Here is a 16,576-nt window from a genome sequence, read left to right as displayed (position 1 = left end):
ACGAGGGAAGATTGAAAAAATTGGATTTGTTTAGTCTGGAGAAGAGAAGACTGAGAGGGGACATGACAACAGTTTTCAAGTAAAAGGTTGTTACAAGGAGGGAGAAAAATTGTTCTTAATCTCTGAGGATAGGACAAGAAGCCATGGGCTTAAATTGCAGCAAGGGAGGTTTAAGTTAAGAAGTTTTTCCTAATGTCTAACTGTCAGAGTGGTAAAGCACTGGAATAAATTGCCTAGGGAGGTTGTGGAATCTCCATCATTGGGGATTTTTAAGAGCCGGTTGGACAAACACCTGTCAGGGATGGTATAGATAATACTTAGTCCTGCCTTGAGTGCAGGGACTGGACTAGACGACCTCTCAAGTCCCTTCCAGTTCTAGGATTCTAGAACTCTATTCAGCACTGTGGAGGTCTCAGCTCGAGTACTGCATCCAATTCTGGGCACCACATTTTAGGAAAGCCGTGGACAAATTGGAGAGAGTCCAGAGGAGAGCAAAAAATAAATATAGGGTTTAGAAAACCTGACCTATGAGAAAGACTAAAAATTGGCATGTTTATGCTTGAGAAAAGATTACTGAGGGAGAACCTGATAACAGCTTTTACATATGTTAAGAGCTGTTATAAAGACGACTTCAGCCATTTAAATCAGAAATTTCATGGTGTCGTAATTGTAGGGGTCCTGACCCAAAAAGGAATTGTTGGGAGTTGCAAGGTTATTGCGGGGGTTTGCAGTACTGCTACCCTTACTTTTGCTCTGCTGCTGCTGGCAGTGGCACTGCCTTCAGAGCTGGGCAGCTGGAGAGCAGCAGCTGCTGGCTGGGAGTCCAGCTCTGAAGGCAGAGCCACCGCCAGCAGCAGCACAGAAGTAAGGATGACATGGTATGGTATTGCCACCCTTACTTCTGCTCTGCTGCCTGCAGAGCTGGGCCCTCAGTCAGCAGCTGCCACTCTCCAGCCGCCCAGCTCTGAAGACAACAGCGCAGAAGTAAAGGTGGCAATACCGTGACCCTCCCCCGCCCCATAAAATAACCTTGCAATCCCCCTGCAACTCCCTTTTGGGTGAGGTCCCCAATTTGAGAAACGCTGGTCTCCCCCATGAAATCTGTATAACACACAAAAGACCAGATTTCACGGTCCACTACATGTTTTTCATGGCTGTGAATTTCATAAGGCCTTACTCATATGGCTGTAGAACATGAACGTTCTAAGGATGATGCCCATCCAAAAACCAAACCCGAGGTGAAACAAATGCCGACAGTGGTGCTTGATCTTGTTTTTCTGCTGAGTCAGGAGCTCAGAAAACGTTTGGAGAATCAGCAGTACTCAAGATAACATGCGCAGAAAATTTGGAAACCAAAATTGTCTGGGCCAGTAAGGGGCGATAAGGTTAACTCGTGCTTTGTCCTGCTGATTTTGAATAGAACTCGTGGGAGGAGTGGCAGTGGAGGAAATGCATAGTTCATTTGATCTGAATTAGGGAGAAATAAAGTGCCACCTTGGGAGTGGTAACCTAGGGCTCTTTTGGAGAAGCAGGTGGTGCATTTTCTGTTCACTACATAGGCAAACAGATCCCAGGTTGGTGTTCCCCATAGATTGAAGATGCTGCACAGCACTGAATCTTGTGGCAACGTAGAGACTAACAAATGTATTTGAGCATAAGCTTTCGTGGGTTAAAACTTTGGGGGTTTTCTATGGTACTCTTGATATCATCTTGGTTCTTTACAAACATTTATGAATTTTTCTTCACAACACCCTGTGGGTTGAGGTGGTTTTATTATCATCCTCATTTTACCCGTGAGGAACTGAGGCACAGATTTTAAGGCCAAAATTGTCAACCATTAGTTTCACAACTTGAGAAGCCAAGGGTCTGATCTAGCAGAGTACTTAGGGCTAACAGAGCACTGCTCCCATTGATCTCAGTTGCTTTTGTCAGTGCACAGCACTTTTGCAAATCTGACCCCAGGTATGACTACCTCAAGCAGAGTACACAGAAGTACCTATGAAAATTTTGGTTTATGTGACTTGCCCAGCGTTCAAATAGGAACTCTGTGGCAAAGGCAGGGATAAAATCCAGTTTTCCAAAGTAGCACTAAATGCCTTTAAACATGAGATTGTTCTTTTTCTTCCTGCAGTTCCCTTCCTTATTCTCCAAACTTTTTCAACTTCTGCAAAAATGAAGCAGAAAACAGGGGTCCTACAGACCATATCAACAGTTGCATGGGCATTTTATAACTTTTGAGTATTTGACTTTTCAACCTTAACGCCTAATGTTATTTCATATGTTTTTTAAAAACTTAAAACTAGAAAAAACACAAAATTTAATCCTGTGTAATCATATGGGGTTATCAGCAGGGTTAGGATCTTTAGCTCCACAGCACAGTCCTTCACCACTGGAGCCAACAAAGTAACTAGTAGTTTTAGAAGAATTTTCTTCTAAAGTGGACTTGGCCACTAGTGGGGGAATAAAGATATATAATTTGCCATTGGATTTCATAGTTTGTTATTTGACAGAATGTTGAGACTCAGAAATCCTGGGTTAAGGTCCAGGTTCTGGATGGGAGTGTGCAATAGTGGTAGACACTTCTGCCCCTATCCTCCACTCTCTCTGTTCCCTTGTGCTCCTACCTTCACCTCCGTGTCTCTTCCCCTACTGCTGTCCACCTAGTCTGCTGTGCATCCATCTCAGCTTACTCCTGCACAGTTTTGCTTCTGCTCCTATCCTTCCCATTGGCTTCACTCTTACCCCTAGATCCTGTCCATTTCCTTTTCCCACCCCATTTCCTACCTTCATGGCTCCTGCTCTCCCCCATACCTGCTCCTGTTCTCTCCCTTCCCCAGCTCCTGCCCCTCTCCCTTGTCACCGCTCTGGCTCCCCAGCTTCTGCCTGTCCCTTGCTCCTGCTCATGTTTCCCACCCTCCTTAATGGTCTTCCCTTTGCTTGGTCAAATCCCTTGTCTTCTGCCCTCTCTGCTCCTGACTATCTCCAAGCTCCAATTCCCAGTTCCCCACTGAGCTCCTGCTTTTGTTCTCCCCTGCCCTAGTATCTCTTCCCTATTCTACCTCACTGCCCCATTCCTTACCCTCTTTATTCAAGTGATGCAGCTTCCTCTTTCCCCTTCTCACTGTCTGGGCACCAGCAGGGGAAACATTCAGAACACAAAAGAGACAGTCTCCCTGCTCTCAGTTCCAAAGCCTAGTGTCACAGTGGTGTTCAGCACTGGGAAGCTTATAACTTGGCTTAACTGTGGCATTTTTCATGGGAATACCAAAGAGCACATCCCTGAAACAAAGATAAACCTTCCTCCTCTCCACCAGAGTTTAAGTACCTGCTTCGAAGCATGGAGGCACTAGAATTCCTCAACCAAATGGTAAGCGTTGGTTTTTAAATAGTCGGAAAAACTCTTGTACTGAGAAATGGTCAGAACCATTTTAGCTGAAATTTAAAAAACACCCAACTTGGAAAGTAACAACTCCAAGGCTTTAAGATTGACAAAAGTTATAACCAACTGAAAACAGTGTCTTGTAATGGAAAGTGTCAAGTAGTCTTAACTATTGGTTTCATTATTTGTGCCAATTCTAATGATAAATTAACTTACTGTAAGCTCCTTGTTTTTGTTGTTCTCTTTTTCTTCACTCCCACCTTTTTCTTTCAATCTCTGTTTCTTTTCCTCAATCTCTCACAGCCTGTATTTTCCCTCAGACTAACTTTTCTACAATGTACATTTTCATGCTTTCATCTCTGGACACTTTTCCTTTTCTGATTCCCCTACTGTCGCTTCTTTTCCCCTCTAGTACTCTCACTGACTTCTATTATTTTTATTCCTTCACTGAAGTTTTCTTCTCTCTTCTCTTTCCCAATTAAACATCCTTTCCTTCATTATTTCGCTCATCTTTCCTCCATTTTGTTTCTCCCATTCCCAGACTACAGAGCAACATTTCCATAGGTCACTGTGGCTTAAAAAAATTGGGTGGGACTAATGCCTCTGGCAAGTGATACTCCTGAAAATGGCCCTTCTGATGCTGGAGAACTTGGGTCCAGTAGTGATATGAAGTCACCTTCTTCCCAAGCCAGAGATGTGAAAACCTTACAGAAGTGACAGTGATAGGAGAGTGTGTGTGTGCGCGCGCGCACACACATGTATGTACATCTACTAGTAGCATCTTTTAAGAACCTTAAGGAGTTTGTTGCATGAGAAACTAAGAAAAGGGAGAAAGTGAGAAAAATGCTGGCCCTGAATTCTTAAGAATCCATTATCAGGAGCCCATGCATCAGGTTGGAGAGCACTCAAGTCAGTTGGGGGAGCAGGGTGGAGAGAGAGAGAGACAGAAACTGTATAGAAAAGACTTCAGAATTTAAAAAACAAAAACAAAATAAGTATAAAACAATTTAAAATATTAATGTGTGGATATAGTTGAAGTGACTATGTACAAATGATCTCTTACTGAATATACTGCTCCCTGTGTTTGTGTTCTAAGTCTCATCTGCTTGACTTAGTGACAAAATTTTATACTATTTTTTATTCCATTAGTAAACTGCTGTAGAGAATTATCTGGGGGTCTATTCTGGTTTGTGTGCCATGAACAGAATTGTTAACGAAATTCCAAATGCATCATTTTCATTACTGTTGATGATGGTTAATCCAGAAAGAATACAACACGACTCTCATATCACAACCTGAATTTGCAGAACTGATTCTTAGAAAAGTTGTCTTTTTATTTATAACCTGAGAATATTTGATCTGGAAGTCAACAAGAGATATTAAACACAGAACTCTGCAATTCCATTTTTATAGATCAGCTTTTCAAAATACAATTGCACTTTGAACCACTTACTTTCATTGTCTTCATAAATATGTGTTTTGAAAAGGACACGATGACAGTCTGTCAAAATATCACAAAACATACTATAATGGAAATTACACTCTCACAAAAGTTTTAAGGGGTTACAAGTATTTTTGTGAAAAATACATAGAAATGCAGAGCCATAGCATAATTTTAGACGAAACAGAAATTACTTAACTTTGTCATTCTCAGATGGCTGTATCTATGGTACAGCTCACCTCAGTATCACAGTCAGGAAGGGTCTGTAGAACTAGACTGGCATTCACCTGCCTCACTGCTACCACAGAGGAACTGTCACAACTGCATAGTTAAGGTTGACTTTTTTACTTCTTTATTATGAATAATACAGTGAATCCTTCCTAAACTAACAGGTTACACAGAGTACTGAATGAATTTTCAGGGACTATACAAGTAAACGGTAAATAGCTTGAATTAATTTTTTTTATGAGATCACAGGTTTGGTTGATAAAGGTAATAGGGTTGATGTAATATACTTAGTGTCATAACTATAAAGGGAAGGGTAACAGCTGTCCTGTGTACAGTACTATAAAATCCCTCCTAGCCAGAGACTCCAAAATCCTTTTCCCTGTAAAGGGTTAAGAAGCTCAGGTAACCTGGCTAGCATCTGACCAAAGGACCAATAAGGGGACAAGATCCTTTCAAATCTTGGGGGGGGGAAGGCTTTTGTTTGTGCTCTTTGTTTTGGGTTTGGCGTTCGCTCTCGGGACCAGACATCAATCCAGGTTCTCCACATCTTTCTAAACAAGTCTCTCCTATTTCAAACTTGTAAGTAAATAGCCAGGCAAGGCGTCTTAGTTTTCCTTTGTTTTCTCAACTTGTAAATGTACCTTTTACTAGAGTGTTTATCTTTGTTTGCTGTACTTTGAACCTAAAACTAGAGGGGAGTCCTCTGAGCTCTTTAAGTTTGATTACCCTGTAAGGTTATTTCCATACTGATTTTACAGAGATGATTTTTACCTTTTTCTTTAATTAAAAACCTTCTTTTTAAGAACCTGATTGATTTTTCCTTGTTTTAAGATCCAAGGGGTTTGGATCTGTATTCACCAGGAAATTGGTGAAAGGTTTCTCAAGGCTTCCCAGGGAGGGAATCCATTGGGAATGGTGGCAGCGGGACCAGAGCTAAGCTGGTAGTTAAGCTTAGAAGTTTTCATGCAGGCCCCTACATTTGTACCCTAAAGTTCAAAGTGGGGATACAGCCTTGACACTTAGATTTCTGCAAGGTGTTTGAACTTGGTACCGCATAATATTTTGATTAAAAAAACTAGAATATAAAATTAACATGACATACATTAAATGGATTAAAAATTGGCTAACTGATAGGGCTCAAAACTGTAAACAGGGAATCATCATTGAGTGGGTGTGTTTCATCAATGACCTAGGAAAAAAACAAATCATCACTGATAATGTTTGCAGATGACACAAAATTGGGGGAGTGGTAAATAATGAAGCGGACAAATGACTGAGTCAGAGAGATCTGGATTGCTTGGTAAACTGGGTGCAAGCAAACAATATGCATTTTAACACAGCTAAATGTAAATATGTACATCTTGGAACAAAGAATGCAGACCATACTGACAGGATGGGACTTTATCTTGGGAAGCAGTGACTCTGAAAAAGATTTGGGGGCCATGGGGGAAAATCAGTTGAACAGGAGCTCCCAGTGTGACACAGTGGCCAAAAGAGCTAATGTGATCCTGGGATGCATAAACAGGGGAATCTTGAATAGCAGTAGAGAGGATATTACATCTCTATTTTTGGCACAGGGAGAATGTTGCTGTACTATAGTGTTCAGCTCTGGTGTCCACAATTCAAGGAGGATGTTGATAAACTGGAGAAGGTTCAGAGAAGAGCCATGAGAAGGATTAGAAGATTAGAAAACATGCTGTATAGAGACAGATTCCACGAGCTCAATCTAGTTAAGTTTAACAAACAGAAGGTTAAGGGGTTACTTGATTCCAGTCTATAAATATCTACATGGGGAACAAATATTTAATAACTGGCTCTTCAATCTAGCAGAGAAAGGTATGACACAACCCAATGGTTGAAAATTGAAGCTAGACAAATTCAGACATGGTGCTGGTTATTAACCATAAGAACAATTTATCAAGGGGTGTAGTGGATTCTCCATCATTAACAATTTTTAAATCAAGATTGGATGTTTTTCTAAATGATATCCTCTAGGAATTATTTTAGGGGGGTTGTGTGGCCTGTGTTATACAGGAGATCAAATTAGATTATCACAATGGTCCCTTCTGCCCTTGGAATCTATGAAAATTACATTCTGAATTGTAAGTTATTTTTTTTTTTTTTTTTGATAGAATTTATAAAACAGATCATGTTCCTAAATGTGGCGTAAGGGCTTGTCTTCAAGACCTACCTTTAACATCTAGGGCTTGATTTAACCCTCTTACATTAGTTTTATGCTGTTGTAATTCTATTGACATCAGTATAAAATCCAGTGCAATGGAATGAAAAATCAGGGCAAAAGATCCCTGACTCCACCAAGAAAGTAGGTTATGTTACCCTGGTTTTATTCTTCTTTTTACAAAACAAACACTTTACTTGCCTGTACAGTGAATAATTAAGTATTATTAGTATTACTTGCCTGTACAGTAGATAATTTGTATTTAGGATAAATCCCTAGTCTTGGTGCCTAGAATTTTCCAGGGTTGTGGCTGTACATAAAAGGCATATATTTCACTAATTAAAAGCATATTGTCTAAATATCTTCTAAAAGGAAACTTGAGACAATAGGCTCTCTCTTACACACTGTAGATGCTCAAACTGTGATTTGGTAAGAGTCTAGAACCAAATTCAGTCGCCAACAGGCTTTTGGGTTAAAAAGATTTGAAACGCCGAGAAATGTCTCACAATAGGGATGTGAAGAGCTCAACTTTGTCTTGTCCACTCCTAGAATACCGGGCAACAGTAGAAGCATGTTTGCAAAGCACCTTCAGTAGTTCTAGCTAAAATCCATCCTACAAGAAATACAGGATTAGGGCAATATTGGATGATTTCACTTTAAGCATTTTTGTTCTGCTCCATGCACTGAATTTTTCCCAGATTTTGGTATATTCTATACTCCTAAATTAGTTATTGGAAAATAACAGGATGTTTATCACTTGGACAAAGTAGATTTTTGTTATTCTTTTCAAATCCATGCAGCTAAGTGGAATGTGTCTACATGATGCAGAAGATCTTGATTTAACAGATTAGGAACTCAAATATTAAGGAGTAAAACCTATGAAGTTAACCATCTACTGCAGTATCATCTCAAAGGCTTCTAAAGGAAAAGAGCCCTTCCTACATTTTGAATACAGATCCTTCCTCATTATTATTTGTATTACAGTAACACCAGTCGCTGTAAAAACACATATGCAGACAGTATGTTCTGAAGAGTTTACAAATCCTCTGAGAAGGTCAACATTTAAGATGAATGCTTGTGTTTCTGAGTTTTAGGAGCTACTTTCTTATCAGATTTACGCATTTTTCCCTTTGTGGCAATGGGATTCCTTCAAGGAGAATAACTGCTTTTATCTGATTTTTATTTTATTTTATTTTTATTAGCACCAGAGCGCTGGACCTAACTTTGGAGAACAATGTGACTGATCTCCGCAATCTGGGAAATTGGAGCTGGAACTCAAGTTCATCCTTTGGTTGGTTTTCAGGGACTCTGGAAGGACCATAATCTCGGTTCCCAACTACTCTGTTTCCATCTCCCACGTGATTCCAAACAACCTTCTAGCAAAAATACAAAGCTAGCAAGTTCTAGAAGCAAAATGGTGATTCTAAAAGGAAGATAGGCTAGTGTCAGGTGTCAAACTCACTTTGCTGAACCACCGAGAGCATCCTTAATCTGTTCTGCAGCTAAGTAGGAAGCAGCTAAACTAGTTGCTGAATGAGTAGGTGAGGAAATGAGAACATTGCTGCTAAGTGAGAAGCACAAGAGAAAATTTCTGATGCCAGGGAAATTTTCCCCAAGACCCACATACCATTCCAAAATATAAAATTCCTCTTAAAAAAAAAAAAAAAAAAAAGACAATGGGTAACTTGTTTTCTATAAGTAAAAAAGTATCCCTTGCTTAACAACTTCATTAAACGTAGAAAAGGAAATATCTGGTCTCCTCTTTGGAGGAAGAGATAATGGGAGGACAATTAGTTCAGCAAACATGCCAGAAGGCGGGGCTTTCAGAGGTCTTCATTCTCCAAACCAGCTCCTCCATCTTCAAAAAAGGAGTTATCCTCTATTAAGATGGATTGGATAGAATTATTATTTCTGTCCAAATCAGTAGAGTCAAAGCAGGAGAAAAAGAATTAGCCAGTTTTGAAAATAAAAAAGGACTACTTTCCTAACTAGAAAAACAAAAAATCAATTATGTTGATTAGTCACAGTATTTCTCAATGTCGGATTAGGCAAGGGAAAAGAAGAAACAATTGAAGGTACTGGTATCAGTTATGTCTCACCTGAGAAAGATTTGTGCCACTTTGTGGCAAAGCCATTAAACATTTTCTGAAGTCTAATCCGATAGCACACTGCGTGTTCCATTCAGGATCTTGATATCAAAGACTGAAGATGAGACCTAATTACAGTGGGTGCATTTCAAAAGTTCATTCTAGTTTTGGAGGTATTACCAATTCCAGAGGTATTCCCCCATTTTAAGTATAGTATTGATCACTAAAAACAGTAGTAGCTCTAAAACCAGAATGAACTGTTGTGTCCACTGTTCTTTATTCTAGTGAAAATGACAGCAATCAATACCAAAACCATTCTTGTACCCAACCTATACCCAATAGAGAATTCTAAAGCAACATACCTGAACTCTGAATTTCCAGGTTGTTCCAACAGGAATGCCAGGTATAGGTCCATAGTGGTTAGAAGGAACAATAGTGCATTCCTTAGTACGACCAACACAAGCCATACCCTACCAACATATCAGAGAGAAGAAACTAATTTTATTATTATATTTAAGTTTCTTTTCAAAGTTGATGCAGACATACGGATTTCCATTATAAATAAAAATGTTTTAAATACATTTTCAATAAATTTTATGTAAATTCTAATTGTGATTTATTATTTTATTTATGATCCTTGTCTCTAGTCAATTTTAAAAAAAAAGGATTTCTACTGTTTTAACTTTTGGAGACAATGGGCAAAATTCAGCATTGGTTTACACACTGCAATTCCACTGAAGATTGCATGATGTGTAATTTAGTACTCAACTTTGCACAGTTAATTTATATGTATAGTCACAGATATAACACACACACACACACACACACACACACACACACACACACACACACACACACACACAGAGTTATATTTATTCTTGAAATACACTTTACCTTGCCCCAGTCTCGCTGACTCTCAGTACTGGCAGATGGCATCTTTGCTTTCTTTTTACTCTGCTTGAGCTTTTCCCCAGCTTTTACAACTTCATTAGAATCATTTTTGCAGGAAGGACAGTACCTTAAAAAAAGTTTTGACAGATTTTAAAATTGATTAACCTAATGGCAACATATTTACTGTAGCCAGAACCGTGTTGATTAATCCATATTTTCAAGGTTTTGCCAACCTCAAAAAATTCCAGTGTAATATAACTGATGATGATCATGATAATGCTAATAATAATAATAATAATGCTTTGCACTCAGGCCTTGGCTACACTTGCAAGTTACAGCGCTGTAAAGCCTCCCCCAGCGCTGTAACTCACTCCCCGTCCACACTGGCAGGGCACTTGCAGAGCTGTGTCTCCCTGGGTACACCAGGTACTCCACATCTCCGAGAGAAACAGCAGCTGCAGCGGAGTGGCTACCACTCACAAGTGTGAGTGTAAAGCTTGCAGGGCTGTACTAATCACCTTGTCAAGTGGCCAATCCTCTCCATTGTTGTGACCGGCTGCAGGAATGCGGAAGTGCCGGTTTCAAAGCTCGTACTGCAGAGAAAAGCAAACAATTTGCAGCTTGCTTTGAGTGAGTAAACGAATGAGCAGGGGGCTGGGAGTTCGGAACTTGCAAAATAGAGAGCTGACATGCTCCAAAAAGCACTCTCTCTCCCCCCACACTCCCTGTCACAATCCACCCCACCCCCCGTTTGAAAAGCACGTTGCAGCCACATGAATGCTGGGATAGCTGCCCATAATGCACCGCTCCCAACACAGCTGCAAATGTTACAAGTGTGGCCACACCACTGCACTGGCAGCTGTCAGTGTGGACAGACTGCAGCGCTTTTCCCTACTCAGCTGTATGAAGACAGGTTTACCTCACAGCGCTGTACAGCTGCAAGTGTAGCCAAGGCCTTATACTGTACTTTTCATCTTAAATTCTCAAAATACTTAAAGAATATATTAAAGCAGAGTTCTAACTAAAAAGTAACTCCTAATTCCACCTGTAATTCAAATTTGTGCAATCTCATTGTCTTCAATATGGATATATAGGTGTAACTGAAGGATCTGATTTTGACCTTGAGGTTGGCTAAACAGTGAGATATGAGCCATATTACACTTAACCTGTGTGAGTTCTGCATGACTGGCTATAAAAACAACAAGAATAAGAAGCTTCCATTGTCACTTTTCTGACTATGAACCACATTGTAAGAAAAACTCACAACGTACTTATGAGGTATATATTATAACAAACCTATTATGTTGTGAAACAGGAACCTCTTTATACCAATTGGCAGAGGGCATAAGAGTTACTGGGATCCCCTGGATCTGGTATCTACATAATAGTTTGCCAAAGGGTGGCATTTAAGGTCTCTGCTGAAAGCCTGTGTCACACTGGTCATCATAATCATTGAGAAATGTATGTATGGATAATATGCACGAAGTTGTGTACATATAGTGAAAATTATGTTCTTAATGCCTGTGAATTAGGCCAGTCACCAGGAAGTGTTAATAAGTTGCTTTCAGGCAGGAGACACATCTGTCTGGCTATAGGTAAATTGAGTATTGTGTACTTCACAATGGTTGTCTATTTACAGACTGAGCAAAATGCTAATCAAGAAATTGTGAAAACTACAAGGAGGTTCTCCACAGGAAAAACAAGTAATGGGGGGTGAGGGGTGGGTTTCTGATTATGAACAAAGACAAAGGAATGTTGGAACTGTAACTGGAGGTAAAGAGAAAGATTCTGCATCCTTCACCTAAGGGACAAGCTGACAGTGTGCTTGTCTTATGAAGAGAGGGTCACAGCCAAGCTGGCTGTTAAACGCTGGGAGAAAGACTTTGGTAAGCTAAACTTCATTAGATAGGAAAATGTCTTGTTAGTTAACTCTAGAAAGCAGGTTATAATTTCATTTTACATGTAACCAGTTGTTCCCACATATTTCTACTTGCTATCATTTGAATCTTTGTATTTTGTTAAATATACTTCTTGTTTTTACTATAAACTTACCTAACTGCTGTGTGCAGTGGTGATCTCAGGTGAAGCTAGTAAGCAGAAGTATACTGCTTCTTTGGGAACAGATTTCAGAGTAGCAGCTGTGTTAGTCTGTATACGCAAAAAGAACAGGTGCCACAAGTACTCCTGTTCTTTTTGGGAACAGAGGATCTAGGAATTGTGTGAGTACTCAACGGATTGGGGCTGGACACTCTAAAGAGATGCTCAGAGGGCCTGGGGGAGAGCCTGTGGCCAACTTGCAGAAGGACAGCAGAGCCTGCCTAGGCTGAGAGGAGAATGCTTGCGAGGGAGCTGACCTTGGCAGGCACAGACAAGGCTTCCTCACTCTAATGGCAGGTGGTAGTGAGATGCCTCACAACCCTGGGTAACCCCAGGAAGTGTCACATATATACTGATTGAGGTACAAAGATGGTAAGTTTATTTCCCAAGATCCTACAGCAAAAGAGCAAGGATTTGAAAGTTTACACATTTGACATTGAAATACTTCTCCTTGGGCAAGATCTAGTAACGTGCTGAGCACTCTGGCCCTGATCCAAAGCACAGTACTTAAGCATGAGCAGTCCCATTGAGCTGCAAATTGCTGAAATTAGGCAGTAGGACTACTCACTTGCTTAAAGCTAACCAAATGTTGAAGTGCTTTGCTGCACCAGGGCCAGAGTGCTCAGCACCTTGCAGGATCAAGCCCCTTAATCAGAAATACCTTCAAGTGTTCCATGGAAAATGGGTGTGGATTTGACCTAGTTAGGAGTCTTCTGACATCTCATGCTGTGCATGTACAGTACATTTTGTACTGCATTTTTGGCTAAATTTTTACAGTGAGCAGCTTAAAAAGGTTGTGCTATGTTTGTGTGAACAGTTAATTTCTTAGTCAATTGACTTATTCCTTGAATTTCACACAAGACAGGTTGTGCTGCTGGTTAAAAAATAAAATGTAAAGAGTTTATGGATGGTGACAGACAAACGAATACAAGAAGTTTAAGGGTGAAATTCTGGCAGAATTGAAGTCAAGACTCCTATTAAATGGGGCCAGTATTTCACACTAAGTCAATAAAGGTACTTCACTAGGACAGTGAAATTAGTGTAAGTAAGGAATGAAAAAATAGAGTTAGCCATCCGTATCTAAGGTTATCGCAAAAACTGTATGAAGTTATATTCTATTATTTGAAAAGCAGTATGCAATAAAAAGGACTGTGGAATAATGCATATTCACAATAAGGTAAATTTGAAAGTGTGCATGCAGCTTTAACTATGGCATTTCCTGCTTTAAGATTGCTTAACCAAGCAATCTTAATGTTCCCTTAACTGAGCTTTGTATGGAATATTAAATACTGTTTAGCATATAAATAGACTGGTTCTGATCTGTATGAAAATGCCTTATCAGTATTTCCCAAACTGTGGGGTAGAACTGGGGGCTGCCAAGTTTAAATTATTAAAATTTAAAATGGACAATTTCCCACTTTTAAAAACAAATAAATACCTGGTATTCAACTAAGGGTCAAACTCTGCCATGAACCTATATTAGTATGCAAGGTAGGAAAAGAAAAGGAGACACACTTTTACATTTCTGTGCAGCGGCATTACATTGCAGAATTGAAGGCCTTTGCACCAAAGTGAGTGCAAGGACCACATAGGATTAGCAACGCTACATAACCTACGAGAAGTGGACAAGAAGCAAGGCCATAGCTCTGTCATTCCATTGCACTGGCTTCCCTGGCCAGAACAGTTCATCTACCTTCATGAATAAAACTCAGAACGCATATGCCTATAGTGCAAACAAAACAAAGTTAAATTATAAAATAAAAAGAAATGTTATATACCTCATCAGTCACTATGGTTCTTCTAGATTTTTGTACATGTGGATCCCACTTCTCGGGTATAAGTTCAGAATCTTTTGGCCAGGAGTGTCTGGGGAGCTGTAAATATGCCCTAGATGTCCCACCTGAGGGAATATAGGGCCTAGTGGTCCCAACTGCCACTCAGTTCCCATCCAGTCCAGAGTTCTAAATATTCAGAGGACTCCAGAGTAGAGCAGAGGAAGGCAGGATACACACACCCAAACCATACTGAAAAACTAGTTACTGACAAGGTGAATAACTTGTTTTTCTTCTTTATGTATTGTCAGTGTGGATCCCACTTCTAGTGACTAAGAAGCAGTCTCGGTAAGACTGGTAGAGGGTCTGAGGAGTCCTAATTGAATAGGGATTGCAATACTTGGCCAAAATTGGCATCATATATGCACTGTCCAAGTCCAAGGATTGATGTTTTACTAAGATATGAATGGAGTTCGAGGTGGTGTCTTTGCAATTCTCCAGTATGGCAATATTCCTAAGGACGGCTGAGCAAAGTACCTTAGCTCTAATAGAATGAGCCCTATATTCCCTATAGGGTTTTTGGCCTGCCATTCAATATCCTATATGTATGCTTTCTTATCCACTTAATGTTTGAGTGGAAACTGACTGCCCTCTAACATTGGCACCAAACCCGTGCCTTTATACTCTTGAAGAACTTCCTCTCTCAAGAGTCTCTCATGAAAAAAGTCCATGAAGGAGGCCATGAAAGGTGAGTAGGGTATGGGAAGGACTTGAACTGAATTCCATATCCTGTGGAAATTACCTCCTGGGCCTAAAAGTATGAAGTAATACTCAGTTCAAGGCTGGGAGAATAGGGATAGATGGTTGCCAAACTGAAGAAACACTCGTTAGGGCTCTTAGTGTTACGTTGGGGCTCCCTACATGCTCATCAAGCCTGCTGCTTGTTCAAGGAAGAAATGGCGCTGACAGAGAGAAAAAAAATCTCTATTCTTCTGGGTTTGGCAGAAAAGGAGAGTCACTGGAATACTGATATGTCTTTGTTTCAGTCTTTATTAGGGTTGCTTTTAGAACCCAAAGGGCTCTCTGTTATTACACATGTAGTCCAAGAGACTAATGTACTGCTCTGGAGTCCTTTAAGAGAGCAAACATATTCATTAGTTTTTGAACTAAAAGGATCTGAACCTTCAAAAAGTGGCTTGGACCTATTTAGGTATCCCTGAAGAACATCTGATAGTTACTGCAGTGAATACTGAATGAGATGGTGTCGCTGAATTTTCTAAGATAGCCTGGAGAGAATGCTTTGCTAAGAGCTGACCTTCAGAGTTCTTTTTGAGTGCCCATTTTTGTTCTGAGGGAAACTTGTCAATAAAGGATGACAAAATCCCAGATATGTTAGTAGTTTGAGATACACATCTACAAAGAAGCAAAAGAGCATATATTTCTGCAAAAAAATCTAATTTCTTGGGGTCTCTCTCTTTAGGCATTGATTTGGCATTACTCAACAGCTTCGGTCTCATTTGCTGTTGACACCACTAAAGAACTGTATGTTGGAAGAGTGAAAAAAAAAAAAACAACAATACTGAAAACCCTTCTGAGGCACCTGATCACATCTATCCACTCTTTTGCACATAGATGGTTTCAAGGCCAGAGTAAGCCACAGATCTTTGGTCAATTCAAGGAGTCCTGGTTTTGGGCATCAGGACCCTTGAATGGTGACGAGCCTGTAGTATTTTGAATAATTTGTGAAATTTCTCCAGGACTGCAATTAAGTCTAACTGAGTATCTCAGCTAGTCTGCCTAGGAGCTGCTGAAAGGCCTTGTAATCATCAAGCGGTAAAACCAGATTGTGTCAATCTGCCTCATCAGCCAAAAAGGGAGAGACGTAATGGGGAACCAAAGGAGATTTAAGCTGATGTAGAGGAATAATGACAAAGTTCTCCACAAAAGTCAGCCAGTCTTGGAGTGGACCTTCAAAGGTGTAGTAGAATGGGTTTTCCTTGATAGGGATCACATTGTGTGTCCAGTGCCATTAGAATAAGATGAAGGACCCCACATTGCTCTCCAAGGACCAGAGGGCCAAGAAGCCATCCCACATGGATAAAAGTGTGAAAACAGGAACCAAGTATGGTTCCAAGTTGTTGGCTACATGTCTCTGGAGTGTTAAGGATGAGGGAGATATGCTGATCTCCCTCATCTAAACAAAACGGAGCTTGAGGTTGTCTTATGCTTTCACAGGTTTATGAGTTCTAAGGAGCTCATTGTCAGTGAAGATAGAGGATGATGTGAAAAGGAAGACTATCTGTGAGCAACAGAATTGTCAGCATTAGTAGAGTCTGCACAGTCTGTGCTGATATCTTGGGTGCCATATAAGTTGGCACTGGTATTTCCAGAGACAGAGTTTTGGGTGCGAGCAGCGGCACCGGAGGCAGCAAACAGGGCGGCTAACAGGGGAGTTTGAGAGGGAGTTTGCAGGGGGAGGTAAAGGGGGAGGCAGGAGAGCGC

General features: G+C 40.3%; 1 protein-coding gene across 1 annotated transcript in view; it reads right to left on the bottom strand.

Moving 5' to 3' along the window:
* The window catches only part of UHRF2 (ubiquitin like with PHD and ring finger domains 2), a 190,746-nt gene that overhangs the window by 47,705 nt on the left and 126,465 nt on the right, over window positions 1-16,576 (bottom strand). Inside the window, exons 7-8 of the mRNA XM_054031771.1 lie at window positions 10,209-10,332; window positions 9,677-9,784 (exon numbers count right to left, since the gene is read on the bottom strand). Coding sequence (XP_053887746.1) covers window positions 9,677-9,784; window positions 10,209-10,332 — 232 coding nt within the window. The remainder of the gene's footprint in view (window positions 1-9,676; window positions 9,785-10,208; window positions 10,333-16,576) is intronic.

The sequence above is a fragment of the Malaclemys terrapin genome, chromosome 6 (assembly GCF_027887155.1).
Source record: "Malaclemys terrapin pileata isolate rMalTer1 chromosome 6, rMalTer1.hap1, whole genome shotgun sequence".
Lineage (NCBI taxonomy): Eukaryota > Metazoa > Chordata > Testudines > Emydidae > Malaclemys > Malaclemys terrapin.
This window is presented reverse-complemented; position numbering and strand designations above follow the sequence as displayed.